This window comes from Plodia interpunctella, chromosome 15 (genome assembly GCF_027563975.2).
Source record: "Plodia interpunctella isolate USDA-ARS_2022_Savannah chromosome 15, ilPloInte3.2, whole genome shotgun sequence".
NCBI classification, from domain to species: Eukaryota; Metazoa; Arthropoda; class Insecta; order Lepidoptera; family Pyralidae; genus Plodia; species Plodia interpunctella.
In genome coordinates this window covers 9,103,710-9,122,300 of record NC_071308.1, presented here as the reverse complement: position 1 = coordinate 9,122,300, position 18,591 = coordinate 9,103,710, and the positions used below count along the sequence as shown (strand labels likewise).

At 36.0% G+C, this 18,591-nt stretch overlaps 2 protein-coding genes across 3 annotated transcripts in view; one reads left to right on the top strand and one right to left on the bottom strand.

Annotated features, from left to right (window-relative positions):
* The window catches only part of LOC128675835 (bumetanide-sensitive sodium-(potassium)-chloride cotransporter), a 29,398-nt gene extending 18,657 nt beyond the window's left edge, over positions 1-10,741 (bottom strand). For both annotated transcript variants that reach the window (XM_053755538.2, XM_053755539.2), the window contains exons 1-3: positions 10,083-10,741; positions 4,544-4,653; positions 3,058-3,172 (exon numbers count right to left, since the gene is read on the bottom strand). In XM_053755538.2, coding sequence (XP_053611513.1) covers positions 3,058-3,172; positions 4,544-4,653; positions 10,083-10,469 — 612 coding nt within the window. In that variant the 5' untranslated portion in view covers positions 10,470-10,741. The remainder of the gene's footprint in view (positions 1-3,057; positions 3,173-4,543; positions 4,654-10,082) is intronic.
* Positions 10,742-11,260: 519 nt separating this feature from the next.
* On the top strand, positions 11,261-18,504 carry LOC128675833 (arrestin domain-containing protein 17-like). The gene is made up of 8 exons (XM_053755535.2): positions 11,261-11,513; positions 12,750-12,908; positions 13,588-13,796; positions 14,116-14,295; positions 14,483-14,668; positions 15,035-15,646; positions 15,854-15,920; positions 16,217-18,504. The coding sequence occupies exons 1-8, from the start codon at positions 11,399-11,401 to the stop codon at positions 16,276-16,278; spliced, it is 1,590 nt and encodes a 529-aa protein (XP_053611510.1). The 5' UTR covers positions 11,261-11,398; the 3' UTR covers positions 16,279-18,504.
* Positions 18,505-18,591: the final 87 nt, after the last annotated feature.

The following is an 18,591-nucleotide window of genomic DNA, read 5'->3' as shown; positions in this document are numbered from 1 at the left end:
CATTGCAAGTAATCTGCTCCTTAGTAAATTAAGAATGTTAGATTTTATTGCTGCAATGGCATACTGCATTATAGATACTTCGTGCATATAGGATTTAGTAGCAGTACGTGGAGTATATCAACTTCCAAAAGAAACTAAGACTCTCTATATAGTCTAGTTACAAGACATGTTTGTTGGACACGTACATTGTAATCGACGACCTCGGTGCAAAAGGTGGTAAAGTGCTTGCCTCTGAACCGAGAGGTCCCGGGTTCGAATCCCGGTCATGATGGAAAATGATCTTTTTCTGATTGGTCCGGGTCTTGGATGTTTATCTATATATGTATTCGTTACAGAATATAGTATCGTTGAGTTAGTATCCCATAACACAAGTCTCGAACTTACTTTGGGGCTAGCTCAATCTGTGTGATTTGACCTAATATATTTATTTATTTATACCTATTATGTTTATGTTGATGAATTCTTAATAAATTTTAGTTTTTTAATATGGTTCAGTTTTTATAATTTCTTACTTATAATAAAATTACATATAAGTACGCAAGTATGCGGAGTGATCGTAATAATAGTATTATTACAACATTGAGATAAAACGAAACAGGAAAACCTTGCAGTAGGACTTACAACGTTTGCATCATAATAATATTAAATCAACCAAGCTTTACTGAAGATCCTTACTGAATGGACATTGATGAATTTTGTAAAGCGATAAAAACTTTAGAACCAATCTAAGAAAGAAAATCGCCTTTCTAATTATCAGATAGCCTATAAATCTTACAAGACAAAGATTAAATAAAAACACAATAAAGATGAGGACTTTGATTCAGCCACTCTATAATTAAAGAAACCGTCATAGCGCTTAGACGAGTGACATGTAACCTAAAAACATAACACTCCTTTAGGTAGTCGTGTAAAAACTAAAAACACCATATGGTGTGTTTAGGTAGTTTAAAAACTAAAAACACCATGTGGTGTTTTTAGTTTTGTCAATAGGTATGTACCTATTGACACGTGTCGCAATGCCAACTAGATCTTACTAATGAACAATTAACTCATTAACTAAGGGATCCTGACCTGTGGCCCGTGCCTCAGGCACGCATCGTTAACCTCTGGATACGTGCAATTGATGCAAATAGACCGTGAGTGATGATTGTTATCCGAAATGAATGATGAATGTTATGAATGATTAAACCTGCACCTTCAGTTGAAGTCGTACGCATATGTTTTCTTGTCCATCACAGCTTTAAAGGTCGCTGTAAATAAATGAGGACGCTGTCTCCAGTTGGATGGCAACACTAGGTGTTTATCAACCAATCGTGACCATTATATTTGGTATTGCAAAGACAAAAAAAATTAGTTCATTTGAAATCAGTTTTCCTTCATTTTCTTGACAGACCGTCCATACGGTATAGCGCGTCTTCTTCCTTTGCAGAGTCCTGGACCTGTCTGGGTAGATAAAGCCAAGAGTCACGATACTCATAGGCCACATTATGCAGTGTGGCGGGTTTGTTGGTGGAATTAAGATGCAATAATGTGTGCATAGTTTCGGAACAAATGATATTTTGGATAAATGACGTGAGACGTTTTTTCTTAATTTTCTCCCCGTGAGATAGAGATTTGATCCAACCCTCAAATCTCAAATCCCAAGTGAGATTTGCCAAAATGTGTTTTTAATATAATATAAATGCGTTGGATTTATTCTATTGCAAGATAAATCGATAATTTATAGCGACAAGTATTGAAATGTTTCATAAATTGCAATAAAATCAAATAAGTAACAAGTATTTTTCAAAACAAAATGATATAATTATTATTTAGAAACTTTAATGTACAATAAAAATATTTGCGTTATATAGAAAGCGTTTTATTTACCGAGCAAAACATTACGTGAGATTAGTCTCGATCACTCGAATAGCTACCTCACAAGGTACAATTAATTAAAGATATATTCATACAAAGTGATAACATTATTTCAGCTAGGTATTCCAATTCAAAAACAAGCATATCTAAGTACTCATACAAGCACTTGTGTCAACACAGGTAAGTGGTATAGGTACTGTGCACCGAATGATGAACAAGGGCGATTAGACAATTATCGGTGATGGTAAACACGATTGTACTTGGGCTTTATGGGTATCTACTCCGTTGTTTACTTCGCAATCGATCATTATATGATCATTATCCACTTGGTATGCGAGTATCCCTATTGTGTCTTGTAGGGCTACCATGAAACACATAGCTAGCACGTCTCTCGCGCAGCTCTCTTGGTTTTACACGATGCGTACTAAATATGAGAAAAAGTGTCACGTATGTGTCAGATCGTCGTGGCAGATCTTCTAAACTACACAAGTGATACTTGAGAGGCAGATAAACTTTACTATTTTTATGAGCCGAGCCGATTTTGATGAAAATTGGAATAGATATGTTATACTATTATTATAAAGAGGTAAGTGTTTGTGAGTTTGTGTATTTGAGGCGGGTAATCTCCGAAACTACCGAAGTGATTTCAAAAATTATTTCACCATTAGAAAGGTACATTATCCAAGACTGCTATAGGCTATATTTTATCTCAAAATTCCCACGGGAGCAAAGCCACGGGCAACATCTAGTAGTTAATAACCTGAGCATTGACATCAGTGGCGGGCTACAGGCAACAGTTAGTATAACAACGGGATCTAGACGTTATCATCCCGTTTTCACAAGGGCCCGAGATCTGCTAATGCTTCGTAATTATCATGCTGCGATAGGTATGTATAAGCAAACGGGTTCCGCGAAATAACACCTCAAGTTATTCGGCATTTTTACAAGCATCGATCCAGTTTTACCAGTCCCGGTGTCTGTAATTAATTCTACCCAATTTTTTACGTACGGCAAATTGAACTGAATTGCATAATAATATCTGATCATTAAACTATTCTTCCTTTTCGTTTAAAGCACTTAGTGAACAAATGTAGAAGTCCAATAAGATTATAAAAATATCGCAAATGTAAACGGATACCCACATTGACGACATTGGCGCCATTGCCACACTCAATGTACGTACACCGTCTGATCACTAACCTTCCTAGAAAGTGAAGCGTTATGTAGTTCATCCAGGGTGGGTCGTGGTGCGGCGTGTAAAGATAGAACATTCCTGTAGTTGTCCAGCCTCGGTAATGCCTCTCGTGTGAAATGTCTGCGCAAATTAAACTCCATTGTAAAATAATTACACTTGTTGGTATAAATAGTAGTATGTAGCATACAAATACAAGAACAGAGCACTGGATTGAGACAGTTAATAATATAAACAAAGGTGAAAAAAATAAACTTCTTTATATTCTATCTGTTCAAGATCATCAGGTCTTCTACCGGTGCTTAGTGCGAATTTCCAATCGAATACTCGGGAACATATCGGGGCCAGCCAATAAATCACATTGTGGCATTGTCACTATTATCAGGGGCGCGGTCATAGTCATTGCGTGGCTCCGAACAGCGGTAGATACTTACGAAGCATTTATCCTATTCGTAAATTGTGTGTACAATTATACAAACACATCGCACTCTAAGTACATAAGTCTCCATAATTAACTGGCATAGGGGCATGATATCTGAGATTACGCCACTGTTCTACCTATAAGGACGTGGTATTCCATTTTTCCAGTTACACGATCGTATTCCAAACTTGAAATTTAACCACTGAAATTGTGTACACATGTTTAGTTTGGGTGACAATGCATAATTATAATAAGCTTGACCTGATAGTGCATCCAGGAGCGGCTCCAGACGCGGGAACTCCTCAACGTTTTACTGCACGGACATGAGTTTTTGTCACACATTGAATGCAATAAGATCTCTCTGACAACAATAAAAGCTTGTGTCAAAAATGATATTTTGTAAAATACTTGTTTAACTCTGATGATAACGCGACGATCTGCAGAAGCGGGCCGGGCGGTTGCCTCATTCGACACCCCCAATAGCGGCCTCAGTTTTTTCGCATCACGTTACAACACCATGTGATTGGTTGACTTCGAAACATTAAAGCACACTAAGCGCTCGGTTAAGCGGATTTTTTAGGTACACTTTGGGTTTTGTTTCACCGCTTGCTGATAAAGTATCAGACATATCATATAGCGTTAAAAATGTGTTTCACAAGTGTTGGGCTGGCCATACATCAGGCAGATTTATCTAGCAGTTAGTTTTTCTGTCAAATCACGATATGATATCTTATCAGAACGTGACGAAACGGGCCCTAAGTATTTTTTCTTAGTTAACGGGTTTGCTACTATGACTTTTACGAATAACTACCACCACCTAGTGGCAAGTAGTCGCATGCATGAGCTGAATAGTCAACCAATGGGCAGGTATCCCTATCACCTCCGCCCACATTTTGTGTTATATTACACAGATTGCCTGGAAGAAATTGCTAACGGCGATAAGGCCGCCATAGATTTTGCGCAATTAAAATCATTATCATAAACTACTCATATGTGTGATTCATTTTATACTTATGTATAACATGTAACTCATTTGTGCAATAAAGTATATTATATATGGAATGCTTATGTACCTAAAACTTTTGCCATATTTGGTGTCAGTGGCTGTAAGGGGGTCGTCACTCTCCATGCCCGAACCTTCAGAGTCCTCCGTCACGTGGCTGTCTTGTCTGTCATCCTCCATCTGTAACAAAATAGAAATAAAAACAAAATTCATCACTTACTGACGTAAACCATTTATTTAAAACGAAGTCTTTAGAAAGAAAGTTTAGTTTTTAGTAGAAAGGCCTTACACACCGGCTACAAACATACATCATAGTATAAAACAAAGTCACCCTTCTCCCCATAAAAGCCTCCAAAGTTATCGTAATACAGTGCAAAAATTAGTTACATGAAATTGGTTTCATATAATCATGACATATAGATACTACGTAGTTGTGAAATAGTCCATGGGCCATTTATCACGCATTTACTATAACACCGCCTTGTTTCGGCGGTCGTTAAATAAAAATACACGATTTCCAATTATTTACACAATATGTCACCATGAAATCGGCAACGAGACGCGCCGAGTACATACAAAGTAGTTCTTTTTCAGCTTTCAAAACAAGTATTTCTTCACATTTTTTTATATTTTAATGCGTATTTTAATGCTTATTTAAGTTTCCACCTATATATGCCAGCTTTTAGCACAAATTTTTGCGAGTAAGCAAACATCATATCGATATTTATATGCAAAATGAACAGCGCCTCGCACATATAAATAGGTTGTCATGATTACGTTCTAGTAAACTTGCTAGCCCCACTGAAATATTGGATACAGAAAAAGATCGAAATAGCTATAAGTCAGACTTCTACAACTTGGCTCGGTTGGCATGTTGATTACTCAGCTAAATTCTATGAAATAGTAAACATTTAATCATTTCCTTCCTGGCATTTCACTCGTCATGGATTTTGGCAAAGATTCGAAAGCTCAACACGGTGAGACCCTGTACAGCCCGAAAACAGTACAGAATTCATTCCTTAACTAAATTCTAGGAATTCTCATTCATGTTAGTTATTTCCTGTAGCACCTTGCTCAATGTTCATCAGGGATTTTGGCAAAGATATTAAACAGGAAATAGACATAGCTGGTCCGGTGTTTTGAGCTTCACAATGATAAAATTGGATGATGAATCTGGTGAGGATTTATAGGTGAAGGTTTCCTAGACAAGTATTGAATTTGTCCTTTATTGTATTTTCGGAATCTTTGTTCTTCTAAACTCGTGTCATAGTGGAAATGCATTGCAAGAAGATTCTTTTCAACGTCGAATCTGCCAATAAAGATTCTGCCGTAAACCGACGGAGGGGTTGAAATACATACTCTGTTATAAACTGTTGATAACTCTGTTGAAAAGGGATAGAAGGGGTTAGAAGTAGGTAACATAAACGCCGAATACATTGCGACCGCTGGTTTTTTATTTTATTTTAGCCAACAAGAGGCATCCTCAAGGTGGCAAAAGAGGGGACTAGGTGAAGCGTCAATCTGAGGTCATTCGAGAGGAACTCGGAGGTAACTCTAGATCGGAAGGCGGTGAGGAACCTTTGCCCAACAGTGGGACAATAGAAGTTTAAAAATATATATTATTGAGTCCAGACCCGTGTTTCACCTGGGATCTCTTAGGGTAGAGGTATTTTCATAAAAATAAAGATTTGGCCCCGAGGGCTAGTAGATCAAAACAGTCAAGCGAACATAAAACTACATCAAAAAACTATATGATATGCAAATGTACTTTTTATAGGTATCCAAAATCTAATTCGCGGCGCGTGTTCCATGATTGTTCATACCTGACTGATACTCGTGGATCATCTCAGCTGTAACGGATAATGGAATGCGACCTTGCTACTACAGGAAAGGGTCCAAAATGCCTTGTGTACAACAATCTATATTTAGCACCGCTCACGCATGGCGCTCATACATAACCGTTTCTGAAGAGGAACTATTTTTACATCGCTTTATGAGGATGTGTCTTTTTTAAAACTGACCGGTGCATTTTTCGCCCAAATTGCTGATAAAGATATAAAAACTTAGAACCAAAAAAAAATAGAACTGAGAATATTATTACTCCTCGAGATGAAATGTATCAATAAATTGGAACACATTACTAGTACAGGTAAGTATCTACATTAGAACATTATTATCTCGACGGAACACATTATGTGATAGGTAGGTACTTTCCGTAACTCAAAATACAAAAATATGGCATATACAAAAAAAATATTTATGGTATTATGTTTATGGCATATAAATGTATATGATCACAAAGTAACTTATTATGAGCAACCTGCACATGTGTTCCTTTGCAACTGCATGCTTCCCCCTCATTTTTCCACCCATCCCTGTAAAATTCTTTGTGTGATCAAAGTCACTTCATATATTTATTATATTTATGCAATAATATCCAGATCTCCAGATACTTATTAATATCTGGATATTCTGGAACTGGTTCCATATCAGATATTCTTTTAAAAAGTTGAGGTCAACGCGCCATTTCCTCCTTGCCATCGCCGCCTCTGATTCTGTGGTCGGTAAGACTTCGACTGAATCTGCAAGGTACCACAATGCTGCTAGGTAGTAGGTAGGTACCTAAATTACTCAACCGAACCAGTAGTAAAACTCTAAATAAGTTATTGAATAAGATGTTTTACGACAAAAAGAACATAGGTATCTACTAACTATGAAAACAAACAAGATTGTACTTTATGTCAAGGTCTATTAGGTCGTGGTTAACTCTATGCGGTAGATAAGGTAAGCGTATTTATAGAAGATTGGAGTAATTACTAGCTTGAAACATCTTCAGTTACTTAGTAAGGAAAAGTAACTGTAAGTCATAAAAAACATCATAAAAAAGAACTAAACTTTACGTCGTAAGTATGTACAAAACACTTTTTTAAAAGAAATAATATTTAAATTTAAAATTTAAAAACTCAACTTTTTCTTAGGAGGTCAAACTGATTGTTTCCAAACGGCTGAACACACATTTTCCAACATAGCCCATAGATGTATTAAATGACACAGCCAAACTTGACATCCCTTCCTTCAGTTTTCGGGGGTAAAAATTAAAATACCTATAAAAACATATGATATTATGCAACACACCACCAGGAGCACTACGCATGGAGCAAAACCAAAATCGACATGGAAATGTTGGTCTTTATAAGCCATCGACACAACATCACAGCACGCACGGTTATGTTCCCGTTCAAAAATTTCCTAAGCCATGACGCAATACTACCAAGAGCCCAGAAGCCATAAGGAGTACCCTAAGACGTCGAGGCTATAGGAAGCCCCCGCCGGCCTGCACTTATCCAATTCAGCGCTATTATGATTTATTGGAGCGCCCAAGTAGGCGCCCGACCTAGACCGCTAACTCCACTAAGCCGCTGCGGCCCGAATACAGACGATTTGTGAATTGTTTATCGTCCATTTTGATTTATTTTTCTGCTTCCGTTTTATTGAATGCCTGGCATTGTGCGATGTATATTCATGAAGTAGGTATGCAAATAAATTTATCAAGATTGTGGAGTTATTCATAGAACTAAAATAGGTGTATGAAGCCACTGCATACTTACACAATTGAAAATACAGATTTATGTAGGTATTTTTTATAATGATGGAAAATTTTAATATCACGAAAAATAGAAATTTTCCAAAATATAAAGTGCCAATATTTCAATAATACATATATATGTCTAAAACAGTAGGTAATTGGGCTACCATATACTATACGTGGCCATTGGACGTGTGGACGGAAAGTCGAAACAAAAAAATTTCCATTCGGTAGTGCATTGGACCTTTCTACTTTCAACGCAAAACAGACATATGAAAGTTTATACGTACATTGGAAATGTAGGTGTATGTTGGCGCCGCGCTGGAGGCGACATTTGGCAGGGTGTAAGTATAGACCAACAACAAATTATTAAGTATAGTAAGATTGCAAAGCTTTGCGCAACTTTCCAAAATCTGGGGTCTTTCTGTTAAGTTGCATTTCAAAACTAAAGAAAGGTACTTTTTATCCCTAAATTACCATGAGACCGCTCATGGGGTTTGGCAGGTACTATGGATCTTCACCCCCCATCTATCCCCTACATTTCCTAGTTATAACAACCTTAATTCCATGACGCGCTATAACACGCTTCCCGCCAACATTTGGACCACACCCTACTTAAACTTGATTTTACCGGTTAAAGCATTACCGAGATTGCGATGGGATATTCCCGCAAGGTTGGGGCGGATTATCGAGATATGGGATACGGGCGAAATAACGTTATTCAAAGACTAGCTATCTATAGGTGACACATATCTTTTCATGACTGAGGCTTATGGTCACAACGTAGAATAAAACACACACAACAACTTTCCTGATCAATTTGAAATAAATTGTTAGTAAAAAGGATTTTTATTTTCACCTTTAAGTAAGAAATATTTTTCTTTCTTACAAGTTTTAATAAAGCTTTAATAAAAATTTTCAATTCAATCAAACAAGCAATTTTGATATTTATGTACAAAGACAACGCTGAAACAAAAATATATTTTACAACAATCAAAATTACTAGTATCATTTTTTGTAGTCATCATATAAAACAGTTCCTGGCTATTCCACATATGTATAATACATAGTTAATAAATAAATGTATAATGGCTTATATACTGTCCTTCAGCAATGTGATCATGATGAAGATTACAATTTACCTTTGTGTACTATTAGTTCACAAATAGAATAAAACAACATTTTATGTTTTAAAATCAGATTATGGCATATTTAAAATTTGTACAAGCATTAATGGAACTTGTTAGTAAATTGAATTGTTGAAGTTAACTGCTTGTCTATTTTTATTTTAGTATGTTAATTTTATGCACATTACCTATATACACTTTATGTACACAGGTATGCAGGTCTCTTTATCTGTACCTACCTGATTTATAGCATAAAATATAAAAAATATATGTCATGGTCACCATAACTAGTACTGAAAATATAACTTTTGTATTTAGTGATAATGTAATTTCGCACAAATATGTTTTTAAATTAATCTACAGAACATTCCTGCTAATGCAACAGCTGTAAGATAGGAATTTCAGCATCTCAGTTTCCTACCAAGCCGATTTTGTTAAATGTCTTCATTAACCTTTGAAGCTCCAGATGACAGTATACATGAAGACAACATGACATAATGTAGTGCTGTGTGATTAACAGTCTCAAACTAAGCAATGTTCAGAAGTCATTCTATATAAAATAAAAGATAAAATAATAGTCAAATAAAATTTTTAGAATGTGGAGGAAGAAAATTTCACAACACATGACAGTTTTCAATGGACAAAACTAAATATTTGATAAGTAAAAATTGTTAACTTAACTTTCAAGTCCAAGTTCTGTTAACCTTCAAGCTATATAAGTCTATCTGTTTCATTATAATAGTTAAAAATACTGTTTAAACAAAACTATATAACATATGACAACAGCATCAAATAACTTAGTTGGTTGGACTGAGACCATTTCATGTTTACCTACTCATAAAAAGCTTAAAACACAAAGTTATGAATATCATCATATAAAACTCAGTTTTTCTTACCTGAAATCTAGTGGCAGAAGGGTGGTCTTTGAACCTGGACGGCTTCTCCACATCTCGGAAGCTGCTCTTAGTGACAGGAGAAACTGAGGCCACGATCTTGGGTCCGTTAATAGGGGCCTCGGCAAGAAGCCGATCCTTTTCTCCAGGCTCTTTCGTCCTGAACTGCAATCCCACTTCGACGTCCTCGCTCTTAGATGGCAACTCCGTAGGATATTGGATATTTCCATTAGTCGCTGCCATCGACTTGGCTGAACTTATCTTTCGAAATCTACCGATGATAATATCTTCCTCATCGTTTAATGGCAGCGCTAACCTCTCAGCCGGCACTGAAGATTTGTTGTCGAGCTTCACTGGACTTAACTCTATATCTTTCTGAGGAGAACCCATTTTAATTTCAGTCTCTGGTATTTTTTTTAGTTGTTAATTCAATTCAATCATGTTTCACTGAACACGTACATTTTTCTGATAATGCATGAAATCTAATTTGCATCTTTGGAAGACTTTACTGCACAAGTGACAAAATTTTGTATTAGTGAATAATATAGAGAAAAATAGTTAATTTTATCTCATGAGTTTCGTAAATAAATTCGGAAAAGATTACGTTTCCAATTTCAAAAGACGCAAAAGTCCGCAAAACACGTCTTTCAACTACAAAGTTTGACAAATGACTGAGTTAGTTGAGTGGAGTGAGTGAATGAATTGACAGAACAGTTATGAACGAACAAATTATGATTTGAGTTCATTCATGGATTTAGTAAGTACTTCGGTTGTACAAGTACCTACTAATAAAAGCTTTGCCGCCTTTTGCTATGTCAATTTAAACGTTTATTGTAGAGTACTTTATTCCTCCTCCATCCTTTCATTATGTAAGCATTCGTTTGTGAAAATATACAACAAAGTAGCTCTCACGCTGTAAAATTTTCAAGTCTTGCATTTAACACTTTGTGTTCTGAAAGCCTATTCAATAATCCACTAAATCCTTCCTTTTTCCTTTAAACTTGCACCACGATTGCGTATAAGGAATTCAAAAATATTGAAAATTTTTACCTCCATTGGCAATGTTTGTTACCTAGTTGTACCAGTAGCGCCATCTGCGCTGAGCTTTGCGTAATAGGTCCAATGGTATGGTTCTATCTCACTCAGTCACTCAGCACAGAGTACATTTTTATATACGTTAGATGGCCACTCAGTTCGTTAGTTCGTTCTATCGTTGTCGTATCGTATAGGTACTCTTTCTTGTTTTGTTTGTTTTATTTTGGCAAGTGGCCGGTTTAGTACAGTATCTTAAATTGTACAGAAAATTACATTGATACGAAATGGGATTCGATAACGCGCGAATAGTATTAGATAGTCCTAACAATACCTATTACGCTGGCCAAACTTTAAATGGGCGGCTACTGTTTTCAAGTGACAAGGTCAAAAAATTCAGAGGTAAGCATCGAAATAAATAATAATATTAACGACGAGTCTCGTTTATTCTACTAGGTACTAATGGTAGTAGCATACACAAGATTACCATCACATTAAAAAATCCTATTGCTAAATGCTGTTGAGGTCGTTTAGTTATTTTATAATCACATAACAAAAAAAATTGGCTGATGAAAACATAAAAAATATATAGGAAAGAAACATGAAAGTTCATAGGTATGGTTCCTTTATGTATTTACACATGCTTCTAGGTGAAATACATAACAGACGAATTTATGAATAGGTATCTGATAATATCTGACCGAAATACCAATCACGTTTAAACTTAGAATCGTTTCGGCAACAAAGAGACTAATGAATACAAAATAGTTGACGGCCTTGACAACAACATATTTAAATCTAGACCTAGAAATTTATCGTTCTAGGTTCAAATTAGGTTAACAAGTGATATAGACCCAGAGTGGAACAGACTGAGTGTAGTGTACAAATGTGATTAATTACATAAATGCGTATGTACACATATGTATGTATGTGTCTAGATAATCATACAGAAATAGCAGTCATTCCGTTTAGAGTTTTTAGGCTTTAATCACTAAAACCAAATGTCAAGGCTCTGTATTATATATTTATTTGCTTGTGTATACATATATTGACCACTTCAGTAGACTCTGCTATTTTTTTTTTAACTAGGTACTCAATACTGGCCTTGAACTTACATATGTATGTGTGCACTAATTTATCTTATCTGCACAACTTTAGGAGAACAGATTTTATTTAACTGTAGCTTATGTTTTTTCTTTGTAAAGTATGTGGTCAGTATTGAGAGATTTCAATGAATCTGGCAAAATATTTCTGGGATTATAATAAGTATAACCTATCGATTTTAGAGAATCTAGGCAAAATAGATAAACATTAAAAACATTTTTAATTTGACCGAAAGACTGAGAGAAATTACAATTTTGAAAATAAATCTAGTTCTGGCACTGTTAAATAACTTTCTTGTTACAAAAAATAGAAGTAAATGGATATGAGCAAGGTGCATGTAAAATGGCAGACGTATCCATGTAGGGATCTCTTGTAAAATGTAATAAAGTCAAAGCTTTTATTCAGGAATTAGATCTTCACAGGAACATACAATTTGAAATTATACCTATAGTATTTCTTGAAAAGCTACAGTTTAGACCACAACTGAGAAGAAATAATAAAAATTATTTAAGATAGAAAATAATAACTTTTCAGGCATCTATGTCCACATGAGGGGCTACTGCAAAGTCCACTGGACGTCACGGGAACACAATCCACACTCTCACTCCGAACACGACCGCCACAGGACTGTCAACCATGACTCCTATGAGGATTACTTTGATCATAAAATTTACCTCAGTGGTAGCTCGTCAGGTAACTTTTTAGGGTATTTCAATCCTTACATATTATAATAAGTCGCGTCTGATAGATGAAGGTATAAATAAGGAAGGTTTATTATGATTTTATCTGAGTGAAGCTGGTTTCTTTATTATTATTATTATTAAATATGAATCTGTACATTATTCTCTCTCCGATCTTGTATGTGACATAAAAATAGCCTTTTATAATAATGATTTCTGATTTTTTCAATTTGCTATAAAAATAGAACTTACCTTCAAAAATATCAAGCAAGGCATAGTTTTTTTAATTTGTTTTGATTTAATCAGTTTGATCAGGAGAAAAAAATGTCAATCAGTTAGAGGTAAAGTCCATTTGGAATTGGAGGATGCAATGCTGGTAAGGATGCAACTAAATCAGTCTTAATAATCTTAAATACTTTTGCGTAAGTTTATATAAAGAAATCTTAATAAATATCCCTAACAACACTAAGATTTATATGACCATCTAGACTATATGAATTAATCTGTATTTGACATTAATAATAATATGTAAACTCAATTTGATCTTTATAGCTAAGTATTTACAAATATTATTAAAACTGACATGCATATTCAAAAATATTTTGGCATATTCTATATGTGTAATTTATTCTTAGGAACCTATGTAACTCATGTCTGACATAAATGAATTATGAACAGTCTGTCGTCCCCAGGCGACCACCAGTTGCCAGCAGGGCAGCACGACCTTCCCTTCAGCATCCGCATTCCAGACAACTGTCCGTCGGCCATCGAGGGGGAATACGGATATGTGCGCTACGAGCTCAAGGTGGTGGTGGACCGGGCGTTCAAAACTGACCAGGAGCTGAGTGCGCCGCTTAAAATCCTGTCGCCGTTGGATTTAAATATGGTGCCGAAAGCAAGGGTAAGTCTTACTTGATTCAATAGTTGAAGTGGTGGGGGTCCAGTGGTAAATACCATCCGCCTGTAATCGAAATGTCCCAGATTCGTATCTTACTTGTGCTACATGAGTTAATATTATACGTAAGTTCAGTAAAAGAATTTTATTATATATACTAGCGGCCCGACTCTACTTCGCTTGTGTAAAACGATAATAAATTTTACACCTAAATCGTCCACAGGAATCACACCATCTATTGGTGAACGCTGCATGAAAATTCGTCGCGAACAGAGAGACGCGACAGAGGAACAGAAGAATGGTTGCAACTTTTTGAATCTTCCAGGAGCCGATCAACATCAAAATGGAGGACTCGTATTGCTGCTGGTGCGTGAACGCCGGCTCCTCGGAGACCCTGCTGGAGCTGCCCAGTTCGGGCTACTGCCCCGGGCAGGTGATCCCCGTCGCCGTCCAGTGTATCAACCGGAGCACGGAGGAGATTGATATCAAAGTCGCTCTTAAGAAGGTAATATGCTTTTCCAAATGGCAAAGCTAATACTAAGATAATACGTATAATTAGCATAAGTAGCCTATGACACTCTAGCTCTCAAACTAATATCCATACCAAAAATCACCTCAACCGTTCCGTTTTGACCTGAAAGATGGACAAAGAAACTTTACTACCAATTTGTGTGATATAATTTCTATCACAGGAAATAACGTTCACCGCCCGCAGTGCTCCCGGCACGAAGCACGAGAAATCAAAGATTCTAGAGGAGAAGCGAGGCCCTGTGCCGCCGCACTTGACCAAGAGCTGGACCATAGAGCTCGTCGTGCCGGAGATGGATGTGCATAACCTGAGGAACTGCTCGTTCATCAGCGTCGAGTATGAGCTCAAGGTGAGAATCTCTGCCTAAATTTCTCATGCTTTCTGATTCGAGAAAATGAGAAATCACGATTTCTTGTAAAGGGAAATGAACGCTGTTCCACGCTGACCTTTTTTCTACTTTCGTAGCATCCCAGACGTTCATAGCACTAGGCTTCATTTGTTTTATGATCTCCTGGTAATTTCTTGATATTAGGAGCAAGAGAAAATTAGAAAACAAACCTTTACAGAGTTCCGTATTTCATGAATTTGTAAGCCTGTTCAAAACTTTACGAATACCAATGATTAAAGAAAACCATTTATTAGAAATGTGAGAATTAATCTCGGAAAGCAATAGGAAGAAATAGTTTTAGTTCACGATTTAATCATCATTCTGCAGATCACCGTATCTCCCGACGGTTGCCACGACGACAACGAAGACAGTTGCAACTTGATCTTCGGTAGCATTCCCTTGGGTGGAACCCAGATTATACAGAACCCTCACACCATAACCCAATCTCAGGCTTACTCCCAAGCAATAACCCAACAACCATATCCCAGCCCCTACCTACAATATCCCAACGCCACTCCAAACCCACCACACACTGGTTTTCAAACCAATAACTATCCACCTAACCCACACCTCACGTCCCCCTTCCCACCCAATCCCTATCCACCTAGTCCACAATCGATCCCTCTTCAAACCTCACCGAACCCCATGGCACATAATCAACCTTCACCTTATCCTCAATCTCCGTATCCCCCTCATGGGGGACTCTCTTCATATCCTAATAATCAAGGTCCGTATCCACCTGGACCTCAGGGGCCAAATTCTCCATACCCACCTGGACCTCAGGGGCCAAATTCTCCATACCCACCTGGACCTCAGGGGCCAAATTCTCCATATCCACTCGGACCTCAAGGGCCTAGTTCTCCGTATCCAGCAGCATTCACAGGGTTCACCCGCGGCGCGGAGCAGGGAGCCCGCGCGCCGCTGCTGCCCCTGCCTAAGGTTGGTCTATCTCCTTGGGCTGGCTGCTAGTGTTCTGGTTAAACTCCGAATAAATATCATTTTAACTATGTGAATGTCTAACAATACGAATTGTGTGGCGCATGCGCAATAGTGTACAACTGTAAGTAGTTTAAAAAATATGTTATTCAACGATATATCGAGGGAATTATTGTTTTTTTTTTATTTAATAATTAATTTGTTTGCCAGCCCGGGTCTACGGCAAGCCCGTACGCCCCCAGTGCTCCGGTGCCTTCCACGCCAGACGACGCTACAAGTTTGTATTTTTTATATTTTACTTTTAACTTTTGTCATGAGGAATATTATTGTGGTGTTAGCCGACTAGACTAGAAATGCTGGTATCGTCATCTGTTTAATATATTTCAGATCATTTTTCATCTGTGTTGATATAAATTTGATTTGATAAATTTTATTTTTTAATATTGATTGGTAAAAGTAAAGCATTTTTGATATCTAATTTAGGTTTTGCAAAGGTTTATAATTTTACTGGGCTGTAAAAGTCCCATTACATAGTCTAAAAAATATGATAAATTTTATCAATACCTTTCACAGAGCCCCTCATGATGGATGGAGATCTGGACAAGTCTCAGCCGGCTTACAACCCCAACGTGTGATGCGAAACATTGCTCTGAAGCTGTCACCCTCGTTATCTCCAACAAGACGGAAAAAAATATAAAAGAGATTGGGCAGTTTTGGTTCAATGTTGCTGAAGTTTGATTGGTGATTTTATAAAAGTTTAGAAAGCTTAAACCGCATAGAAAATTCATCCACTCTCATAGTGTGCCATACTTTTTCATACAAGTTAAAATTCTTCGATGTGTAATATTTTTGAGGACTATTTTTGTAAGTCTACAGAATTATTCAAATATACATTTTACAGGGCTGCAATATTATGTATTTACACAAACAATATTTACAAATGTTATATTACATCTACCTCAATACTCATTGTCTACCTCGAAGCACAAATATTAACGATAAATATAGTCTTCCATGGAAATATGGTTATATAGTTACCTTTCTTACAGTTTTCTTTAAAAGAGACAAAAAATATTTTATGAGCCACATTTATGACCGTTTCTGGTGCTTTTATATTAGAATGAGGTCTGTCGCGACTGAATTCACCGCCAGCGGCGCTGGTGTAGTGAAAGGATAATTTCTAATAATTTTCAAGTTTGTATTTTAAGCATGTGCGCGGGATTTCCTGTGCGCATGCTTGCAGCATACGAACCTCAAAATTTATTTGACTAAACCAACGGCCCTGGCGGCGAACGCATTAGCCGTCATGTATTTTAAAGCTATCATAGCAATGTCTACATGTGAAATTAAATTAAGGCTTTAGCTTGTAAGCAAAATATGAGTTGAGACGATTTATTGTTAGCTTCGCGTGCTGCTTGTCGAACTTATAAATTGTGGAAAATACACATAAATGTACAATCGAACACACGAGTTATGAATTGTAATAAAAAATTATAGAGTAATATTTTTTGTTATATGAAATGAGATAATTGCTTATATTGTTTTGTGGAATGAATTTATTATAAAATGATTATTGATATTATCTCAGTTTTTAAATTTCAAGGACACATACTTATTGGGCAAACGGCTGTTTAGAATATACATGTTATATACTCGTCTTATAAGTACTAATATTTCATATAAATATTATTGGTTTTGTTTTTCTTTTTTAAATACAGTATGATATTATATGGTCGTGACATTTATATTTGCCAAGCACGCACGCTGCATTTATGAATAAAACGCTTTTAGTTATATACAAGTAACATAATAGTTAGAATTAAGTACGATGATTCAATTACGTCACATTTTTAACATAATATATGAGGTTATGTTTTAATATTACTCATGCTAATCCGGGGGATAAAAAATCACATTTGTTTACTATTTTGATGTTTATTGCACTTTTTGAAATTATAATTATCCAATAATCGCCTCTTTAGTTCAAAACTTACTAGAATACTGCTTATAATCCTATGTTAAATGTAAAAAATTGAAGACATTTTCATCACAATAAACAATTATTTTAGTGTAGTTTGATAAGTTTTATCTACAAGTGAAGATTGCAACACTAACTAGCTACTTGTTAAAAGGTCCATCTCCCGCTTTTATTGACGAATGTTGCCATTCGGATTTTTTTTCTTACGAGTAGTAAACAATCCTCACAGTACTTATTATTGAAAACAAATCAAATTGTATCATGAGAAACACTAACCACGTTTGCCGCAAAGCGCGGAAAAAAAATGTATGGAAACTCAATGTATGCAATCACCTTAAATAAAACCCAAATAATAAAAAATAATACAGTTATAAACCTAATATAATACATTTGAAAGCGAGACATTAAAAAAAATATGATATATAGACATGGAAAGATTGTTTACACAATAAGACTTGAAAGAAAAAAATACTTTATTATTGCTTTACGAAGGTTTATTGAGTGGAATAGTCAACTGGCCTTTCACATGTAGCTGTGTTGCGCCTTTTCTTCATATGGCTTGTTTTACGTATGTACTTTAAACTGGTGCTTTTAGTGTGTCTGTGATTGGTATAACCGAAATGATTTTATAAATTGAATTATTAATACGATGTAATCGTTATAGTATACTATATATTTAAGGTATGAGATACTCACTATTTGGACTATATATTTTTTATCAAAATTATTTTTGGAATGAGGAATCTTAATTTTCTTGTATTTTGGAAGTGACTTTTTGTTTCCTTTTATGACGATTTGTCTTGAATTTAAGTGTGTACAATCTATTTTAGAAGTGTTTATTTTACAAAATATATTATGAATAAATAAATGTGTATTACTTTAAGATTTTTACTTCTTAGTAATCGCGGTAATGTTGTAGATGCGGTTTCTCAATAATGAGGGGTAACGCGAGTGGATTTACCGCGCGTAG